Source organism: Myodes glareolus, chromosome 6 (assembly GCF_982192425.1).
Source record: "Myodes glareolus chromosome 6, mMyoGla1.1, whole genome shotgun sequence".
NCBI lineage: Eukaryota > Metazoa > Chordata > Mammalia > Rodentia > Cricetidae > Myodes > Myodes glareolus.
Genome location: NC_142031.1, coordinates 38581677 through 38604371, shown reverse-complemented (window position 1 = coordinate 38604371; position 22695 = coordinate 38581677). Strand labels below are relative to the sequence as shown.

Below are 22695 nucleotides of genomic sequence, written 5' to 3'. Positions count from 1 at the left end.
TCTCTCAGCTTTCACCCCCGAATACCTGACTCCAGGTTTTTATTAAGAACAGTTAGACTTTGGGCTACAGGGACAGTTCACTCAAGGCAGACAGAAGCAGGTTGTCTGGGAGGTTTGGGAGATGAGGCATCTCTGGTGTGATGGCTTCTGTTGTTCAGCTCTCTCTTTCTCACTTCTGGCTGGGAGTGAGAAGTGGGAGGGGTATTGGAGACGTGAGAAAGTTCTAGAGTTCAGAGTGAGGTAGGAGTGTTAAAGGACATGAATAAGTTACGCTGTGTCCTAGTGACCTTCCTGCTGCCGTGATAAAATACCCTGACAAAAGCAGTGTAAGAAGAAGGAAGGGTTTGGTTTCCCATACAGTTCCAGGTAATGGTCCATCTCTTCAGGGAGGTCACATGAGCAGGAGCTTGGGGCAGCTGCGCACAGCACATCCACAGTCAGGTAGCAGAGACAGGAAAGTGGGGAAATAGAATTTGTGCTCAGCTTCTTTCCTCCATCTTACACAGTCTGGATCTCAAACACAGTACCACCCACAGTGGGCAAGTCTTCCCACCTCAGTGAACCATCACGGCAAGAAGGCCCTTTCCTGGGAGATTCAGATCTCATCATGTGGCCATCTGACAAGAAGCATCATGTAGGGCTGGCTAGTTGAGTCACAGACAGCTGGGTGCCATGGTTCTGAGAGAGCTGGTGAGAGCAATGGAAATGCAGAACCAAGGATTAAGGTCCAGCACACTACCTTGCACACACTTGGATAAATCTCTCAGGTTAAAGACATAATGGGACTTGGCTGGGGTTGGCAGGAGATCGATGCTCATCCTGTTGTAAATCTCAACTGCAGCTTCCACAATGTTTGATGAAGTTTGCTTTACAGCTGGTGGGAAGTCAGACAGGAAGCCATTCAAGATGGCCTAGAACCAGAAATGTAATGAGAGTTAGATTTTTTTTTAGACCAAATATTTGGCTCTCAAGTACTCTAGTTCTGATACCCTTTCTAAGTGCAACTAGAAGGCTAAATTTCAACACAAAGATATCCGTGTGTCAAGTCCTTGCTCATTTCAGAATATATTCTCAAGAACAAGTTCTTTCTTGTGGTTTGTGGTTGTTTGGATTGTCTGAGTGGAATTCATAGATGATATGTGCCTGACCATGGACTTCCCATTTCCTGTCTCTGTGGCTCTGCTCACTCAAGAACTCTCTGTTCCTGGGACTGCTTCACTCTCTGTAAGTTTGAATCCTCCTCCAAGACCAGCCTTGGGTGATTGGTGATGACATGCCCTCCCTGATTCACGCTTTGTCATCAGACTTTTCAGAATCATGGTTCACATTTAGTGGACATTTCTGAGCACTTATAGGTTAAGGGAATAATGTGTCTACCATTTAAATGACGAGGAATTTGTCCCTTGGGAAGGCTAGTACAGGCAGGAGAAAGATGACTGTTCAGAGCAGTGGTGGGAGCTATGAGGCCCGTCTGAGATGTGTCGAGCTCACATGTGGTTAAGGGAAGACCCAGACTTGGAGGCTATGTCTGAAGTGTGAGCAGGGGTAAGGGCTGGACAGTGGCAGAGATCTGCCTTCTTTAACAATAAATGACATGTTTAATCTGTCTGGATTCCTAAAGGTTTCTGCTTGCGAGGCCACAAATATAGAAATCAAGATTCAGACACCCGCCACCTGCTCTCTGAGTGTCCATGGTCACATGCTTCCTCCTTAGGAAAGAGACGGAGGGGTCTCAAGAAACCCAGTGGACTATTTTGACCACGAGAGCCAAGGATCTCAGGTTACGTGTTTTCTTTTCCCCATCGTGATTAAGTTAGAGTCCACACTCACCTGGAAAATCTGCTTCAGACTGTGCTCTGAGGGCATCGGGAGGCACATCATGCTGAAGTGTCGGATGAAGCGGGGTGTCACAGGGTTGCGGCCCCCTCCTGGAGGTGCACATGCTGATACGATTGTTACATCCTGTGTGGAGAAAAAGTCACTTCAGTCAATCTGCAGAGGAAGAGATAACACCTGCTTTCCCTAATATCAAGACTCAGAACCAACATTCTTTTGAGGACCTAACATGAACCAGCATCACAACCCCATGACTATCTGAGGTCACTATTCCTACCCTCATTTTATGATGGAAAAATCAAGGTCTTGGATGTTTAACTTAGTTGCTCAGTTGGCAGTTATCAGGGCTGGCAAGATGGCTCAGTGTTTCAGAACGTGTTTTGTCCTGCAGGTGACCTTAGTCTGTTGCAAAGTTCCATTTCCCACACCCACATCAAGTGACCTAACTGCTTGTAGTTCCAGGGGATCAAACACCTTCTTCTGGACTTCATGAGGCATGTGCACAAGCCCCCCAAATAGGCACATAGTTAAAAACAAAACCTAAATCTTTAGAAATGAACAGTAGAGAGTAAAAGGCCACTCTGGCTGTCTGCAGATCAGGGAGCAGGGCTAGGGGGTCTAGAGATCCATTCAATGTGTTAGTCTCATCCAGCGGATATCCTTATGGGATATAGATTATCCCATAATAATAAGGCCTCAGAAGCCTGTGTGAGAGAGGGCTTGATTTCAGATAATGATCATTGAAATGAAAAGGAATAAGTGACCAGAGAAATAGTTACAATGGATAACCCATATATTCCAAAGAATATAGGATTTGGGCTGTGTCTCTTTGTCTTCAAGCTAATAACACTCTTTGATTTGCAGGGATGCTGGGAGAATTAAATGACATAATAGAGCTTGCTGCAATTTGTCTTTACTATGGCAAGCTGCCTTGCACTAGAATGCCCTTTTGCAGAACAGAAACCGAGCAGGCAGTCAATACAGGATCCCCATTCTCCCCTAGATTCCTAAGTACTGCTGATGACGTGTTGGTTGCACTTGTCACCAACAGCTGGGGCTCTGACTCTCATCTGTTCTCCTTTTAGAGGTTACAGATTCTCTCTTATTGCTTCTCCTCTAATCCGTTCCTTTCCCACAGTCAAGAAGATTTTTCTAGAACACTTGCTTCAAAGATTTCCCATCACAGAGAGGAAAAACCCACACTCCTCATCATGGGCCCACAGCCCTCTGAGATGTGAGTTCTGTTCCTCTTGCTGTTCCAGAGTCACATTTTAAGGCCTAGGGCATTCCAGACTCCCTGTTTATGAGATAGAAAGCGTTCATTCCCTTGGCTATGTCTTTGTAATCTAAGTTCCCAACCCCTTGCTTCTCTCATACCCAACCTAATCCCAACCCTGAATTCCCTCTGCCTCCCCTACTCATCATCTCTCACCACAGATGTCTGTCTACTCTCCCAAACTCAGTTCTCTGGGAGGCGAGGACCATTTCATTTGCCCCTCATCCCCCAAAGCTGCATGACAAGAACTCAGAGTAGATAGAATGAGCTGAATTAAAGGTAAGAAACACCAAGCCATGTTTGTAGACTGAATTTACCCAGAAACAATGTGTTGAAGTCCTAATTTGTGTTTAAAATTGGGGACAGAGAAAAAGGTCCATGCCCCTCCTATTTCTCCACATGATGTCTTGCTGTTGTATAGCTTCCCCCTGCTTCTCAAGAAGTTTTAAAGAAAGCTTGTTCATACCAAGACATAAACAACTCACAAGTTTCAGGAAGTACCAGAAGCTTACTAGATTCATAGTGTCCCTGGATCCCCAAGGTTCTATAGGTAGTAAGGACTGATGAGGAGAGGAGATGCCCTGAAATGTTGAGCTGCCTGCAAGCTGTGCATCAAACTCCAGATCCAGCTCTTATGAGTTGTCAACCATGCTGGGGGTGGGGTGAGCTTCAGGTAAAGCAGCTGCCCCTGCTTTTCCTTCCAAGACAAGGTCTCACTCTGTGACCCTGACTGACCTGAACTTGTGATGTTGACCAGGCTGGCCTTTAACTCACAGAGATCCACTTGTCTCTGCCTCCCAAGTGCTGGGATTATATCCAACCCTGAAGCTACCTTTGAGTCATTCACATTCCTGTTAGTAACCCTGTAACCACACTTGTAAGTAAGCCCAATACATTCATTGGTTTACTGGGTTGGATTTTAATGGTATCTTTATTTTGGTCCACCATTGGTTCCCTATCTGGGCTGAGGAGACATTTGTACAGATCTCCCCAGTGTCACCTACCACTTGCACCATCCCAATGGTGAAACAGGAAAGCTGTCATCACATGATCACATCACCACAAGTGGTCAAAACTGCAATCCATGATAAATGTCTTTATGACTTACCCTACCTGGTAATAGAAAACAGACTAATAGACTCAGGTAAAGACCTGAGGAGAAGAAAGACATCTACATCTACAGATCAAGAAGGGAAGTCTTAGAGGAGTGGATTCTTATGGCTCCTTAATCCTGAACTTCTAGTCTTCAGAATTATGAAGAAATAAGTTAAACTACCCAGACTATAATACCCAGTATTATAGTAGCTCTGACAAATGATATTCCATATTTGAATATATTAATTAATATAAAATCTAAAATTAACCTGTATTTCTTTCCAAAAGAGTTTGTTTCTATCATAAAATCCACCAAAATCTTGATACTGCCGAAGCAATTCAATTGGTGGTTGGGACCCATAGCGATCCAGTCGGGGCATATTCAGATCATCAACAAAAATCACAACGCGCTTATTTCCTGGCGCTCCTGGGAAAAGAAAAAGAGTTTTAAAGAAATCAAAATTTGTCACTAGAAAGTAGAAGGCCATTTTGTTGTTGTGGTGATGTTTTGAAAATGATTTGTCCTTACAAAAGTTCATGTTGAGGCTTGGTCCTTGGTGTAATGGTGTTGAGGAATGGTGGAATCACTGCAGCATTTGGGGTCATGAGGAATCTCCCCACTCACCCTCTTCCAGGAGATAGAGAACGAATCAAAGCACTCCCACTGTCTGGTCTTATCACGTGGTTTCCCACCCTTAGTCTCAGAATCACATGATGATGCTAGCTCCCAAGTGAGGTCCTTTCCAGATGTGAGGACCAGATTACCTGAGCATCTGAGCACAGAGGAGGAGGGGAATTACCTTTCTACAGAAGGGGGTAGAGGGATACTGTGTGGTTTGAAAGAAACTGGCCCTCATAGACCCACAGAGAGTGACACTATTAGGAGGCATGGCCTTTTTGGAGCACATGTGGCTATGTGGAGAAAGTGTGTCACTGAGGTCAGACTTGCAAGTTTCAGATACTCGAGCCAGGCCAGTGGCTCAGGGTCCCTTCCTGTTGCCTACTGATCCATATGTAGAACTCAGTTACCTCTCCTACATCATGTCTGCTGCATGCCACAATGATTACAATGGACTAAACCTCTGAACTTTAAGTCGACCCCTGAAGAAATGGTTTCCTTTATGAGAGTTGCTGTGGTCATGGTGTCTCTTCACAGCAAGAGAAACCCCAAATAAGTCAGCTACCAAAGGTTTCCATTTATGAACACCACCTCATCATTCCCAAACAGAAAACAGGTTTTGATATTTGAAACCATCCCAGCTTCACCAATGGGAATTCCTGGATAGTGGGAAGGAAGCACAGTAGGTGAGAGCTCACCCCTCTGGCACTCAGGCCTTGGGACAACAGCCACAGCCCCGTGGCTGGGATAAATGCTAGGTGGCAATTCCAAGGCAACTGAAGCTAATTCAGGGCTCCACGCCATCTGCTGCCCCAGAGAAGCCATGTAGCAAGACCAGACTGGGAAGAAGAGAATAATTAATTAAAAATGGGGAGCTCATGTCAAAAACCTAGACTGGCATCCACTGTCCTGTGTTTAGCTGAGCAAGGACAGGGGAACTAAGAGGAGTAAGGAGGCAGTTGGTGACCCCACTGCTAGTATATGGAGGTCAGCACATGATGGATGATGTGGAAAGCAGCTGAGCCTGAACTCTCTCAGGTATCCAGTCCAGAGGGTTGTGGGCTCTGCTAAGGGGAGTCCAGCACCTTAGAGCTAGAGCTTGTGTTGTTGGAGGATGGGAATGAGTGGAGGCAGAAACCTTGCGATCAACCTCAGGCAGCCCTGCAGAAGGAGGCTGAAGCCTGACCCATGAACTGCTCTTTTAGGGATGCTCACAAGAACTCGTTCCTGCACGGCCCTCCCAGAGGACATGGGTAGCAGGCCAGTGCCAGAGGAGCAGGGGCCGTCCATAGCGACAATCTAAATGTTAGTGAGGGATAAAACATTAGTCTATCCCATCTTCTACCCCTACACACCAAGACCTCTAGGTCTAGTAAAAACACCCATGCTGCCTCAGTGACAGGACCTGGAGCTGCAAATCTGACTTACAACACAGATAAGGGCTGACTTTCAATTAGGCTTGGGTTGACGTTTTACATTGGCTCAGACTTGAAACATCTAAAGGCAACAGGAAAACTATGCTGAAAAGAAAAACCAAATAAACAAAACTAGAACGAGTTCCAGGATGAGCTCCAAAGCTACAGAGAAACCCTGTCTTGAAAAACCAAAAAAACAAACAAGCAAAAAAGCAAGCAAGCAAACAAAAATGAGCTAATAAAGGAAAGAGAGGGAGATGTTAGAACTTGGCTGGAAACACTGACCGAAGACAAGCTTAATCTTATGCTTGCTTCCAACCAAACCAAGAAACTACATGCGTCATACATGAAGACCTTTGCTGGTCTTAAACAAGTGGAAGTCAGTTGAGGTTTGAGGCCCTTTGGTGGAGAGAAGGGGAGCCATGAAGTGGTCTGGGCTGACCATGATGGTGGCTGTCATGGTTAATCTTCACTTTGGCTTCACTTGGAATCACCTAGGGGACACACTTTCTGGGTGTGTCTGTGAGAATGGAGAAGGGAAGACCAACCCTAAATGTGGGTGGCACAATCCCACAGACTGGGATTTCAGACTAAATGAGGAACAAAAAGAGGAGAAAGCAAGCCGAGCGCCAGCATTCACCCCTCTCCCTGCTGAGGGCAGATTGGTGCTACAGCCTGCTTGTTCCCCGCACTTCCCCGCCATGGTCAATCGCCTCCCTCAAACTGTGAGCCCAAACAAATTCTTCTTCCTTCAAGCCGCTTTTTTCAGGTGTTTTGCTGACACAGTGGTGGGAGAAATAAATGACTTGCAGTTCACAGTGAGCTGTCTGGATGAGAAAAATGACCGTTAGCAGACTCTCCTTACTTGAGCTCTCCACGACCTTGTGTTGAGGCACAGCCCTCCAATCAGCGCTTTTCTCAGAGGACTAGGCTGCTCAACCCAAGAATGGGGTGGCGCAAAGCAAGTCTGGCTTCCTCAGCTCGCTCTCCTTGTTTGCACCTTACCGGCTGAATGAATAATTCGTGTGGGAAAAACTGCAATGATGACTCAGTCTTACCTAGAATATTTTTTCTTTTTCTTTCCAGTTTTGACTCAATGATCTCTTGTGTCCTTGCAGAGGACGTTTGGGCAGAAAAATTCAGGTAAACAGGGACATAGCCTGCTGATTCTTGAATTCTGTTCAGCAATCCTTTTGCAATAACAGACTTTGAATAAAAAAAGAATATGTTAACTGATTTCATAGTCAATGTGGTACTTTTTTCCCGTAACCTACACTTGTCATGATCCAACACAGTGAACAAGAAACAGGGTAAAAGAAGGAGTTTTGGACGTAGACAGAACTATTGGGATTCTTTCCGTGTGAGCAGAGATTTCAGTTATAGTCGTCAGAACCAAAGAAATACTTGACTCAGATTTAACTCAGAAAAAGTCGCAGAGTTACACCAAAATTCATGTTACTACACAGCCCAATTTGAAACTGAGGTAGACTTACATTTCTTTATTGGAATTTTAAAAAAATTGATATTTTATTTATTGTGTGTGTATGAGCATACATATGTGCGTGTGTGCATGTGTGAGCATGTATGTGTGTGTATGTATATGCAAGTGTGAACATGTATGTGGGGGTGTATGTGTGTCATGGTGTACATGTGTGGAGGCCAGAAGACAACTTTCAGGAGTTGGTTTTCCCTGTGTCCTGGGAACTGAACCCAGGTAGCCAAGCTTGGCAGCAAGCGCCTTTATTTGCTGAGCAATCTTGCTTGCTCATATCTCTTAGTGATAATATAGAAAGGAAACAGTGAATCCTGGTGTGTGTGGACTCCTCTAAGTATTTTCTTCTCTGCCCCCACCCCCCACCAAATTAAAATGGCATCAAAGTTGTGGCTGCGTCAGTTAAAATTAGGTAGGAAACAGGACAGAATGACCTTCATCAACAGTCCTTGGGGAGCACAATTGCCCTGGGCAGTTTCTCTCCAGACACCGTGAGACCACTGCAGAAGTATAGAAATGCCCCTAAACTCAAAACCTGGCCGATGACACCAACCCGAGCATGCGTGCAGAGACTGATAAACTCTGGGGGAAATCCCAGGGTCTACATAGATTCTGCAGAGATAAATCCTTCCAGGAAAAGTGACGCAAGCTACAAATGGGAAACAATGAGTTATTTCCAATGCCGAGGGCCCCAGCTCCACAGTCCTTCACTTTTGATAGCACTTCTTACCTGAGGCCGGTTTCCTACCTTGCCAACTCCAGTTGTTCCGGTAAACAACACCGAATGCTTGACCGCCAGCAGCTTTTCCATCAGATAGCCATAGCGCACTGTGTCTGTTGTAGGGACGAGCATCTCAAAGAATGGGACCTCCTTGCTGTACTTGAAGGTGGGTATGATGCGTTCCCAGGGGTCCAAGCGTTTGGTGTCAAAGTCTACATGAATGCTCCACAGATCTCCAGAACTGGGAAGCTTAAATGGAAATCCAGTATCAGTGGACAGCATTGACCCACAGAAACATACAGTCACATAAAAGCAAAGAGCACAGATAGAGCTGATTTAATTTTTGCTTTTAAGAGTTTTTCCAGATATCATAGGCTAATTCTTTCCTTTTTAATTTAACTGCAGTATTATTCATGTGTGTATGATGCATATGTATGTGATGGCGTGGGTGAATGCAGAGGCCAGTGGAGGACACTGGTGTCCTAGCCGTCATTCTTGGCCTTATTTGTTTGAGATGACGTCTTACTGACTATAGAGTGAGGCTGGTGGCTAGCAAGCCCCAGAGATCCTCCTGTTTCCATCTTACAGTGTGTGAGGCTTTATTTATCTTACTCATTTTTATTTATGTGTCTGTGTGTGTATGCCTACTTGTCTGTGTGTGTACCAGCTCGACTCCCTTGGAGCCTTCGTCATTAGGATCTGACACATGCAGAATGAAGAGAGTAGCGGGCAGGACGGGCATTACCAGAGTGTGCCCCTGCTGCTGGCTGAGAAACCCCAAAGGAGAGATGACCCTTGCTCAACAGCAAAGGGAGACAGGCCAGTTCCACGGATTGGAATCCCACAGAGACATTCATTTAAGATACAATCGTCTGCTCTCTCACCTTCACGAGACAATCCAGGAGCTGGAGCTTCCAATTAGGAAGAAATAGTGACCCAAGTTTTTAAAACTTTAACCTCATTTGTCTTTTATTTTCTGAATCTTCATTTTCTTTCCTTCCTCCCTTCCTCTGTCCTTCCCCCCTTCTTCCCATCTTCCCTTTCCTCTCTCTCTTTTTCTTCTAGGCAAACACTCTACCTCTGAGTTCTATTCCAAGCCCCATAGAGACTTCTTAATTCCTTTGTTTAATTCTTATTTTGCTTAGTCAGATTTTGCCTTTCTCTGTTTTCCCATTATTTCCCTGTTTTACTTATTGTTTATAACTTTCTTTAGCTTTAATAATCCTCATGTTGCTTGGTCTGTCTTCACAATATTCGAACACCTTTTTCCTCTTCTGTTGCACTGGGGGATGAAAATGAAATAATTATTGCTTCTTATTACATTACAGTGTCAGGTTGGTTGTCAAATCATGATCCCTGTCACTGTTAATCCGCTCCTCCTCTCTACGTAGTGGCAGGGTTCCTACGTCCAAGTGAAGACTGGACACTAAGAAGACCTACATGAAAGGGGCTGGAGAGGTGGCTTGACAGTTAGGAGCATTTGCTGCTCTCGTAGAGGAGCCAGATTCAGTCTCCGGCATCCGCATAGTGGCTCACAATGACCTGTAACTCCAGTTCCAGGACATCCAACTCCCTCTTCTGGCTTCCATGGGCACAGTACACATGTGATGTGCGTACATACATCCAGGCAAAACACTCATATACATAAAATAAAAGTAAATACATCTTTAAAAATAAAACAAAAGGTAATAAAAGGAAAAAATAAAAATATTCTTCCATTCCGACAGATGTGCAAACTACAGCTCGGGAACACCCAAAATACAAAATAGTCAATACAGATCCTGCAGAAGGCAAAGATTATGGAGTAACTGAAATGTCGTGAAAAAAATTCTTTGTTTTGTTAGAGGTGGCACACACCTTTAACACTCCTACCCAGAAGACAGAGACAGGCAGATCTCAGTGAGTTTTAAGTCAGCCTGGTGTACACAGTGAGACCCCACTTAAAAAAAAAAAGAATTCCACATCCTACATTTAAAAAAACTGAATTATGTTAGGAGGATTTTAACAGGATGAGTGAAATAAGGAAATTAGTTCAGGTTCTAGATTAAAATCACTAATGTGGGTGAGAAAGCTAGCAAAATGGATGAGAAATTTGACAACATGGGTGAAAAAATTTACCAAGGAAACTGAGAGTCTGGAAAAGAACCAAATGCAAATGCCAGAAATGAGTCGATTAAACACACACACACACACACACACACACACACACACACACACACACACTAAGAGGTTTACAAACGTTCTCTCTGTACTGAGTGTCTTCCATTATTTCAGGTGCTATACATCATCTGCACGTCAATTTTCATTCAGTTTTCTCATGCATTAGTATTTTGAAAATTCTTGAGTGGTATTTCCAGTTCCAGTCCAATATCACAAGGTGCATTTGCATCTTCCTTCCACATTTGCAGATCTGTCTGTGATAGTGAGGAATCTGGCCGCCACGGTACATTTGGTCAGTGTTGGGATACACAAAAAGTAGTTCAAGAGTCAATACAGATTAACTGTGAGTGCACCTGCTAACTAGGACTCAGTAATCATCTACGGTTCAGGACTTTACAGACCATTGCCTTATTAATATCAAATGCACCCAGAAGCACACCAGAAGATTCCTTATTTGCTTGTTTTCCTGTTTTTAACTTTTTTATACAAAAGATGTTGTCAGTGGCTGAAAGAGAATAATTTTTTTTAAATCCTCACAACGAATAGGATTAAAGCTCTTAAAGTTGTTGTTTCCCCTGCTCGCATATCTCTTTCTACTTAAAATGAAATTCTATTCTATTAACTCAAACCTTTAGCTTATGTTACATTTTCTGGAGTGTTTGTTTAACCCCATGAGTATTACTCTTCGACACAAAACATAATGCTCTTAAAGTTTTACTTTTAAATTTTAAGGATTTAAAGCTATGTTGTCACCTCCACTTAGTCCTTACCCTCGCATCAGGATTATCATCAAACTGTGTTCTAATAAATGTATCGAAAGAATCCCAGTAATTTTCAGTCAAGTTTCCACCCAGAGACCACAAATAACAGAACACGAAAGTCTGGCACAGTAACGTATTTAGCTTCATTTGCTCCTGAAAGTACAAAGAGAAACAGTGTAAGTATCTTACTTTCTAAGGGAAAGCAAACCCTGAACTGTAAAGTTTGGAATTTTCGTCTTTATTAGTCTTACATGTTTAACTGGGCATCACAAGTGTTTTATTTAGTGGTCCTACAGGGCTGTGCTCCCTTGTCTACATGATGAAAGATGATGAAACATGAATGACAGGCACCAGGAGGAGGCACACCCTGCAGCTGCCTGTAGCTGTGCATTGTGACTTAATTTTTAGTTCTTTGCTGTCTTTAAGCAGATTGAGCATTTGTCGTTCTGAAATGTTGTAGACCACAAGGGTATTAAAAGTCGAGTAGAGGAATAAATCACAGGCTCTCTGGTATCCCTTCTAATTTTGAATCAAATGCAGACATTAGTCTCGTGAAAATTAAACTAATAAAATGATCAAATTTCTGAAAATTTAGAGTTTTATTGGCAAAGAATCTTATAGAACAATAGCATTTTTGTAGCTTTTTAGAAGTAAGAAGAAGGCTTCATGCAGGGCTGGTGAGGTGGCTCAGGGGGTAAAAGCACTTAAGCCCGACATCCTCAGCTTGATTCCTGAACCCTTAGTAGGAAAGAACCAACCCCCCAATGTTATTTTCTGATCTTCACATGTGCACACACCCCAACACACACACACACACCAACACAATACACCAACACAATGTACCAACACACACTCCAACCACTCACACCCCAACATACACACCCCAACATACACACACATACCAACACATACACCAACCACTCACACACCAACCCAATACACCAACACAATAAACCAAACACACACAAACCAACCACTCACGCCCCAACACACACATACACCCACACCAACACACACCCCAACATACACACCCTAACACACACACACACACACACCAACACACATACACACACCCACTTTTATTTGTCTTTTTATGTGTATGAGTACTTTGCCTGTATGTGTATATACATATGCCACCAGTGTTCTTAAACACTGAGTCATTCCAAAGTATATTATGTATTATTCATTTACTTACTTACCCATTTATTTATTTATTTAGTTTTTGAAGATGGGGTTTCTCTGTATAATAGCCCTAGCTTTCCTGGAACTCAATCTATAGACCAGGCTGGTCTCAAACTCACAGAGATCTGCCTGCCTCTGCCTCCTGAGTGCTGGGATTAAAGGCATGTGCCACCATGCCTAGCTCAACACATACACACACACGAATGTACATGCGTGCACGTGTGCACGTACACAAACAATTTTAAAACAAAGCAAAACTTCATACCATTGACAGGATACTTCCATCTTTGGCAAGTAGCAAAGACTCCAATAGGCAACAGAGTGTGGTCACTTTGCTGATGTCCACCTGTGGGATGGCTTGGCTGCATTTTTTGTTGATAAATTGTAACCCTTCATCAACATAACGATTGAAAAGGTTCAATAAATATTCTTGGGTTTCTTCATTCAGCTGAAATAAAACAAATAAATAATGTTTGAATAAATTCTTTCTTTTTGCTCTTTGTTTTATTTATGTGTTTTTAAATTTGTTCATTTATTTATTTTACATCTCACCTGCAGTGTCCCCTCCTTCTTCTTCCAGTCCCTCCCCCATCCCCTCTGTTTCCATTCCCCCCAATCCACTCCTCTCTTTCTGTTTAGGAGAGGGCAGGTCTCCCATGAATATCGATAAACATGGCATATTAAGTTGCAGTAAGACTAAGCACTTCCCTATGTATTAAGGCCAGGCAAGGCAACCCAGTTTGAGGAGTCCCAAAAGCCACGAAAGAGTTAGAGACAGCCCCTGTTCCCACTGTTAGGAGACCCACAAGAGGATCAAGTTATACAACTGTAATATATATGCAGAGTGCCTAGGCCAGTCCCATGCAGGCTCTCTTGTTGTTGGTTCAGTCTCTGTGAGCCCCTATCAGCCCAGGCTAGTAGATTTTGTGAGTTTTCTTGTGTCCTTGACCTCTCTGGTCCTACAATCCTGATTAAATTCAGTAAGGGGTGTTAAAAAATCTATGTGTCTAGTTGTTCAATAGCCTTTAGATCAAAGGATTTGGGCATCACACAGCATGAAACAAAGTTTGCGGAAAGCCATGGCTCAATGGGGATGCACAGAGGACAGACCAGGCATTGGAGGATGCACTGTGCTTCCTGGTTAGGTAGTGTTCAGAGGTTGTTTCAAAATGGACAAAGGAGGGCAGACATCCCCTGCTCAAATGTAGGCCACTCCAGCCAGAAAAACAGGTAGGCTTACCACTCTCAGACCATCCACACTCCCTCTAGTCTCACAGACACAATCCTCACCATCCCTCTTCTACCATGCCCCACCTCTGTTGCCATGTCCTTGCCCCCAACTCAGAGGGGCACCCCTGCTCAAGAGCAGCCCAAGCCACCCAGAAGGACAGGCGGGCCGCCCACCCATGGAACTCTCCCATCCCATCAGTTCAGTTTCCATGGACCCAATTCTCAGTCGCCCCCACCTCCCCAGTGTCAAGTCCCAGTACCTAACTCAGGTAGACATCCCTTGCTGAAGTGCAGGCCACATCAGCCAGAACAACAGGTAGGAAAACTTAGGCAGGACACACTGCTGGACCAGAGACCATGCCACCTGCCAGAACTCTAGGTAGGCCATTTGCCTGCAGACCTCCTCCACTCTTTTGGTACCTCTCCCACAGCCCTGACACTATTCCAAATCCCCCCTTCCCTCTTCTTTGCTGTGTCCCAGCCCCCAACTTGGATGAAGACCCCCTGTTTAACCAAGGGCAACACCAGAAATGCAGGCTAAAATCAGGGAAATGCAAATTAAACTACTTTGAAATTCCATCTTACACCTGTCAGAATAGCTAAGATCAAAACACAAGTGACAGCTCCTGCTGGTGATGATGTGGAGCAAGGGGAGCACTCCTCCCTTGCTGGTGGGTGTGACGATGTGGAGCAAGGGGAGCACTCCTCCATTGCTGGTGGGTGTGACGATGTGGAGCAAGGGGAGCACTCCTCCATTGCTGGTGGGTGTGACGATGTGGAGCAAGGGGAGCACTCCTCCATTGCTGGTGGGTGTGACGATGTGGAGCAAGGGGAGCACTCCTCCATTGCTGGTGGGTGTGACGATGTGGAGCAAGGGGAGCACTCCTCCATTGCTGGTGGGTGTGACGATGTGGAGCAAGGGGAGCACTCCTCCATTGCTGGTGGGTGTGACGATGTGGAGCAAGGGGAGCACTCCTCCATTGCTGGTGGGTGTGACGATGTGGAGCAAGGGGAACACTCCTCCATTGCTGGTGGGTGTGCAAACTTGTGCAGCCACTATGTAAGTCAATATGGTAGCTACTCAGAAAATTGAAAATTCACATACCTTAAGACCCAGCAATACCACTCTTGAGCATATACCTAAAGGACATTTCATCCTACCAAAAGGATATTGCTCAGCTATGTTCACAGTAACTTTATTTGTAATAGCCAGAACCTGGAAACAACCTAGCTGTCCCTCAGTTGAATAATGGATAAAGAAAACGTGGTACATTTACAGAATAAAATATTACTCAGCTGTTAAAAAAAATTGCCGACAAATGGATGGAACTAGAAAAAAAAAATCACTCTGAGTAAAGTAAAATCATGTTACAATCCATAGACCTGGAAAAGCTAAGTAACAAAAAGTGTTCAGGGGGAGAATGCATGGATCTCCTTAGAAAGAATAGATTTTATGGGTAGACTGGGTGTGCCTGGGAATGGTAACATGTGGGATCAAGTGGTGGTAGGTGATGGAGGGAGAGAGACCAGGGAGAAACAGCTGGAAATTGGGGTGATGTGGAAACCTAGTACAGTGGAAACACTCTGGATTCTAAAGGAGTGACCCCAGGGAAGATTCCTAGTAATGAGGACAGCACACCAGAACCAGCCATCTTCTGGAACCAGGCAAGGCTCCCAGTAGTTGTCCTGGGACACCAACCCCGCCATAAAATTGTAGCATGAATTCTAATTGGTCTTAATAAGAAAAGCCCAGATATAGGGCTTAATGCTGAAAGATCAGAGAAGCAGAGCAACTGGTCACTAGTTCTTTCCTCTACTGAATCCTCAGGGCAAAGGGGGGATCCTGTCCTTATGAAACCTCAGACTGAACGCTGTCTCTATAAAACCTCAAATTGAATCCTGAGCTCCTGTCTTCTCCCATGCTACAGCCCTCTTTCCGCCCAGCTGTATCACTTGCCGTCTCTACCTCCCTAGTGCTGACATTAAAGGCCTGTGACCCCAAGTGCTGGGAACAAAGGTGTGAACTCTTTTCTCTTTTCAACAGATTCACTCTCATGTAGCCCAGGGTGGCCTTGAACTTGCAAACATTCGTCTGCCTCTGTCTCCTGGGTGCTGGATTAAAGGTGTGTGCCACCACTGCCTGGCCTCTGTGGCTAACTAGTGTGGCTAGTTCTGCACTCTGATCTTCAGTCACGCTTTATTCATTGCTGCACAGACAAAACATCACCACATAACACTTTAAACCTTCAATTTGTCCTGCCTACAAAATGTGCTAGGGTAATGGTGGCATAGAACTTGTGGGACTGGCCAACCAATGAGTGTCTTAACTTGGGGCCCATGCCACCAGAGGGAGCCCATGCCAGACACTGCCTGGATGGCCAGGAACCAGAGTCTGGACAGGCCAGACAGAGACCTGGAAAAAAAATTCAACCTAATGATTCCTAGTGATATTCTGCTGTACTCATAGACAGTGTCTATCCCAATCATTATCAGAGAGGCTTCACCCAGCAACTGATGGGAGCAGATATAGAGAACCGAACACAAACATTAGGTGGAGCTTGGAGAAACCCAAAGAAAAGGGGGTGGAAGAATTGTAGGAGCCAGAGGGGTTGAGGACACCAGTAGAACACAGCTCACAGAATCAACTAACAGGGTGCACAGGGGCGCACAGAGACTGATGTGACCGTCAAAGGGCTTGCATTGGTCCGTGGTAGGTCCTCTGCATATATGCTATTGCTGTGCAGCTTGGTATTCTTGTGGGACTCCTAGCCGTGGGAGGGCCTTGTTTCTGACCCTTGTCTGCTCCTGGGACCCTTGTCCTCCTACTGAGTTGCCTCGTTCAGTCTTAATACAAGAGTTTGTGCCTAGTTTTATTGTAACTTGTTAAGCCATTTTGGTTTTTATCCCTGAGGGTGTGTGTGTGTGGGGGGGGGTGTTCTTTTCTGAAGGGAAATGGAAAAGGAGTGGATCTGGGGGAGAGGAGAGGTGGGGGAACTCAGCTGTGATGTATTGTAAGAGAGAAGAATAATTTTAAAAAATCTTCCCAAACAAACAAACAAATGTACAAAGATTTCTTCCTTCCTCCCATAGTGTCACATATACCTACACTTGATAAACAATAAAAGCTAACCAATCCTAGTTAAGTAGTGAGTAAAACTGTTCTCTAATACACACTTTAGCAAAGATAACATATAGATATGCAAATTGAAACAAGATCCTGTTGTACCTGCCCAGAGCTGTATAAAACCCAAAGCACTAAAAATGTCAAAAGATGGAAAGTATTTGAGCAACAAGAACTCTCCTCTACTGCTGGTGTGAATACTATCAGAAGCTCATTCCACTGTTGGTGTGAATACTATCAGAAGCTCATTCCACTGTTGGTGTGAATACTAACAGGAACTCTCCTCCACTGCTGGTGTGAATACTAACAGGAACTCTCCTCTACTGCTGGTGTGAATACTAACAGGAACTCTCCTCCACTGCTGGTGTGAATACTAACAGGAACTCTCCTCTACTGCTGGTGTGAATACTAACAGGAACTCTCCTCTACTGCTGGTGTGAATACTAACAGGAACTCTCCCCTACTGCTGGTGTGAATACTAACAGGAACTCTCCCCTACTGCTGGTGTGAATACTAACAGGAACTCTCCTCTACTGCTGGTGTGAATACTAACAGGAACTCTCCTCTACTGCTGGTGTGAATACTAACAGGAACTCTCCTCTACTGCTGGTGTGAATACTAACAGGAACTCTCCTCTACTGCTGGTGTGAATACTAACAGGAACTCTCCTCTACTGCTGGTGTGAATGCTAACAGGCACTCCCTTCCACTGTTGGTGTAAATACTAGATCACAGCCACTGTAGGAGATAATCTGGAGACTTCTTACAAAGCCAAGTATATAGATCTAATCTAGAAACTCTACGTCTATGTATTTACATAAACTAATCAAAATTTCAAGGAAAAATCCACATACTAGTGCCTTTAGCATTTTTATTGACAATTGCTCAAACTCCAGGCATCCAAAGTGTTTTTTAGGAGGTGGGTGAATAGATGAGCTGTGGTATGTCCATACAATGAAAGATTATTACTCAGTGTTACAAAGAAATGAGACATCACACCATGAAAGACATGAGGTACCTGAAATGGCTAAGCTAATAAAAGGCTGGCTCCAAAAGGTCCTATCTATGATCCTGACTGTCTGGTTTCTAGGAATGGTGGAACGAGAGGGGCTGTGAAAGATCACTGAGGGATGGAAGCACAAACAGGCAGAGCGCCGAGGAGTTCGGGGGAGTGAGGTGAAACATTATAATGGTGGATATATGAAGTTTTGGGTTTAAAACCCCTATGCACTGTACAATGCAGAGTGAATCCTGCCATAAGCATTGCACTCCAGCTAGAAACAATGCATTGGAATTGGCGCACTAATCACATCGAGTCTGTCACATCAGTGCAACATATCAGAAATAACATACCTTAACCTTCTGTCCTGGAGGTGGCAATGAGTGCTGTGCCTGTGATCAAGGCAGAAGGTACACAGACTTGACTTTCCTTCTGACTCTCAGAGGTGTTCAAGACTCACCTAAAGCCTAAAATCCAACCAGTGTCTGAATTTAAAGAGTCTTTACTGTGATTTCCTTTGATTACCCACCAGGCTGTCTGCAAAGTCTTGTTCGTTGTCTCAGCTTGTTCTGGTTTGGTTTTTCTTAGCGAGGAGGGGACACGGTGGGACTGAGGGAGCACCTCATGTTGGTCCTTAAAAGGAACCAGTTTGCAGGGAGGCAGGGTGGAGAGGTTAGGAGGCAGAGTGAAGGCAGCTGGCAGGTGAGGGAGTGTAGAACAGACTTATGGGCTGTGTATAAGTTCTTGTAGGATCCAGGGATTTCTTGGGAGAGAGACAAACTACTCTGACCACAAACACCACTAGAGCAACTCACATTGTGTCCTGCTGGGCAGTGCAAGCCCCAACATACACTGGGAGACTTGGGAGGATGTCTGACTACACTTACTTTTTTGGAAATTTTGCTCATCCATGTTTTAACATAAGGCATCCACTTGAGTTCTTCTGGATCCACAAACACCATTCCGCATCTGCTGACAGTTGCAGGAGAGGCCACCCTGAGATCTTGTACCTAAGGTCAAACAGGAAACAGCTAAGGGGTTACTTCCATATCCTTTCAACTTCAGTAGTAAAGAGTCATAGTTTTAAAGTGTGAGCTGACACAGAAAGGGATTGTGTAGAAAGTGCGGAAGAGCAGTGTGCAATCTGAAAAAGAGTAGGGAAGTTAGAAGTTTAAGGTAGAGAACATTATCAGTATTGTCAGTTTCTCTCTCTCTCTCTCTCTCTCTCTCTCTCTCTCTCTCTCTCTCTCTCTCTCTCTCTCTCTCTCAACAGGATCTATGTATATAGCCCTGATTGGTCTGGTCTGAACCTCACAGAGATCCACCCATCTGTGCTTCCCAGCTGTTAGGATTACAGGCGTGTCCTACCACACCTGCACACAAAATAGAAATGGTCTTTCCTCCTTTTAGTCTATTTACTTGTTTTTTGTCATTCTTGTATCCTGACATCTGGGTACATGTACGGCACACAGCAGATGTTTTCAGTATTTGGTGGGTGGAGAAGGTACAGGTGGTATTTTCTGTGAATTTTTGAAGCTGCATTTGCCTCTCATCCACCTCACAGTCCCTCACAAAGGGGCAAAGAAGGTAGTGTCCGTTCCTGGCACAGTGGAATAATTTATTCACAGAATGCTTAACATCACTTTTTACCTAGAAATTAAGGTTATGTAAGGCACATACATATTTGTCTCCAAAAAAGAGCAAGTGAAACTAGAATTAATCCTACTTCTATTTTATAGAGAAATGGGAACTTCTGACAGCTGTTGTTAATCTGTTACAACAGATAATTTAGTAAGTACTCAGCAAATAAATAAAATACCACCACGGATAAATGGTGAAAATGATATACCACTGTAAAGAAAGTTGTTTTTTATGGGGGTGGACATTCCCAGTGAGGCTTGTATTTACCTCAAAAAGCATGTGGATTTGAGGAGTGAGTTTAATCCTTTCACTGTTAGCCAGGCACAGCATCTTGTTGTCGTCCAGCACTGTGTTCATATTTTCAATCCAGAGAGCGTCCACCGGTCCATCACTGATTATCCACTTATGATCTTCGGAAGTATCGTTCACAGCTGCTCGGACGCTGAGCGCCATCAAACCATCCTTCCATTCCAAGGTTATGTTATTGACCTCCCCGTATAACTCACCCATGGTGATGGATTTCGGGTTAAGAACATAGGTTTTTACAGGCTTATAGAAAGAATTGCCTGTGTTGAGTTTTTCCAGATTCCCTAAAGTTTCTGCCAATACTTGATAAACTGTGGTCTTGCCCCCTCCTGTCGGTCCGACTAACATAACGCCGTGCCTCACCAGCATAGTTTCGTACAACTGTATCACCTTTTTGACCATACACATCTCAGGCTGAAGGTTTTGTCCAACCATGACGTCCACGATTGTCGACTGCAGAATGCCATAGTCGTGTTCCGGGATTTGGACTCCAGGAAAAAGATCAGATATGATCCCACTGACAAAGCAGAAATGGCATGAGTTAGGAGCCATCAGCCATTCCTGACTCCCCACACTTGTTGTAAGTACCTGAATGGGCTCCTGACTGCCCACATGACCAGTCTGTCCTGGGCTGTGCCAGGATCCATCCTTTGTTCTGAACTCTTGTGTGATCTCATTTCCTGCTCAGCAGACTGGTGTTTTTCCTGCACAACAGGACCTCCTTCGGGATGGACACTAGGACTCCTTTCTGTATGGCCCACAGTGCAGGGTAGAACAGTACCACACATCTAGCTGGGGAATTTATCAATAGACTTAAAACTGTCATTCCACTGCTTCCCTAAAGTATTACATACGCTTATGAATATACGTGGATGTAGGGAAAAATCAGATGGAGACTAAAAGAGAAAACTAGTAGGGGCTTTGGCAGCAGTTATAGGCTAACACCACTTAAACTCTTTTTATGCAGGGGAATGTATATGTTTCAGAAGCTTCTAGAGTAGTAAGGTTCCATATGTGATGTGGAAGAATTGTCTGTATTCTGTCAATCATATTTTAATAAAACGCTGATTGGCCAGGCAGGCAGTATAGGCGGGAAAACCAGACAGGAAGTAGAGGTGATGCAATGAGAACAGGAGAATTCTGGGAAGCAGGGAGGTTCCTCTGCCACTCCTGCGCAGACCACCGAAGAGGCAGCATGTAACTTGCCCAGCTGAGAAAGGTATGGAGCCAATGTGGCTAATGTAGATAAAGATAATGGGGTAACATAAGTTATAAGAGTTAACAAGAAGCCTGACCTAATGGGCCAATCAGTTTATAACCTTATGGAGTCCTGTGTGTAATTTCTCTTTGGGATTTGCCGGCTGTTGGGGTACCGGGCGGGACAGAAGCCCCAACAAGCCGGCCCCCCTCATGTTACACATATGGTCTTTTCAAAAGGTATTCAGTGTTAGTTATCCCTACACATCCCTCCTCCTCCACCCTGCTCTCTCCCTCCTCCCTCCACCTCATCCTTCCCAATCCATTGTTCTGATTAACCCTTTATACCACTGTGTCCTCTCTCCCCTCCCTTGAAAGTTGCCCACACCAAGGCCCTTCACTAATTTCCACATGGACCATGCTCCAGCGGAAGGTCACACACCTTGGAGTATATGGGCAATACAAATTGGACTTAGTTCTTTAAAAAACGGACATGAAATTAGGTGGGTAGCACGAGGGAGGTCATCCGGGCAGAGCTGGGGCAGGGGGTGAATGTGATCGAAGCACAGACTGAGGACTTTCAGAGACGAATAAATTAGAAAACCAGTACGAGCTCAAAGTGGAGGGAGGGAAGGGCTGTGAAAATCCTGAGAAACAGTCGAAAAGAGACATTCCCGTGAAGAAAGAAGCGCAGTCACTATCACACAACAGACACACAGATGTACCTGAGGTGCACACATATGCACGTGTGACATGAAAACATGAGTAAACTCTTCAGAGGAACAAAGGAGGCTAACGGGAGGGGGGATGGGGAGGGCAGAAGGCCACAGGGGGATGTGCTCAATGTACAATACAGACTTGCGTGAAAATGTCCTGATGTAACACAGTGCCATGAACAATGCAAATGTCAGAGAAGAAATGTTTAAAGTTAAAATAAAATTATATTTTTATTTTCCAAAATGAAGACATAAAGTGGCAAAAGTACCAGACGGGAGAAAAAGGGGCGACTTTTGCACACTGTGAGGAGATCTTTCGAAGGAAGACAGAACTATGGAAAGTTGGTAAGGTAAAAAGGAAAACCAAATAGTTAAAAAGCAAACTTCCGTGGGATAGAAGACTTCATACAAACACTTAGTGAACGAGTGACAGCCGTGCCTGTGGTCCCAGAGCTCAGGAGTTGTGGCAGGAGGATCGTAAGTTCAAGGGTAGCTTGAGTGGTGTTGCACTCGAACTGTGCAGGGAGATAGATAGAAAGGAGAAGACGGGCTGTGTGTTCCCGTCGGCCTTAGTCATACAATATTCCAAGCCCACAAACCAGGAAATGGCACAAGCACAGTGCGAAGTGTGGAGCGGATAACAAAGCAGAAGAGTGAGACTGACAGCCTTTGGGGAAGTGATACTTGGTGAAAGGCAAGGAAGGGCTGTTCTCTGTAGGACTGGTTAAGATACTATTTCATTTAGTAAGGTTTTACACATAGAACTTGGAGAAACACACAATTAAATGAATTTAAAAAGGATTGATTAAAGCAGTCAAATTCGTGTTGAATTCCAAGCCTGACTTGTTTTCAGACTAGAAATTTCTCTAAGAACAGGAATTTGACAATTTATAAGATGATGCAATTTTGTGACCAATGTTTTAAAAAA

The 22695-nt window shown here is 44.4% G+C and overlaps 1 protein-coding gene across 1 annotated transcript in view; it reads right to left on the bottom strand.

The window, feature by feature from the left end:
- Positions 1 to 22695, bottom strand: part of Dnah6 (dynein axonemal heavy chain 6) — a 205615-nt gene that overhangs the window by 91399 nt on the left and 91521 nt on the right. The window contains exons 34-42 of the mRNA XM_087907121.1: positions 19816 to 20371; positions 18795 to 18917; positions 12823 to 13005; positions 11385 to 11528; positions 8482 to 8703; positions 7300 to 7447; positions 4477 to 4634; positions 1831 to 1962; positions 740 to 911 (exon numbers count right to left, since the gene is read on the bottom strand). Coding sequence (XP_087763247.1) covers positions 740 to 911; positions 1831 to 1962; positions 4477 to 4634; positions 7300 to 7447; positions 8482 to 8703; positions 11385 to 11528; positions 12823 to 13005; positions 18795 to 18917; positions 19816 to 20371 — 1838 coding nt within the window. The remainder of the gene's footprint in view (positions 1 to 739; positions 912 to 1830; positions 1963 to 4476; positions 4635 to 7299; positions 7448 to 8481; positions 8704 to 11384; positions 11529 to 12822; positions 13006 to 18794; positions 18918 to 19815; positions 20372 to 22695) is intronic.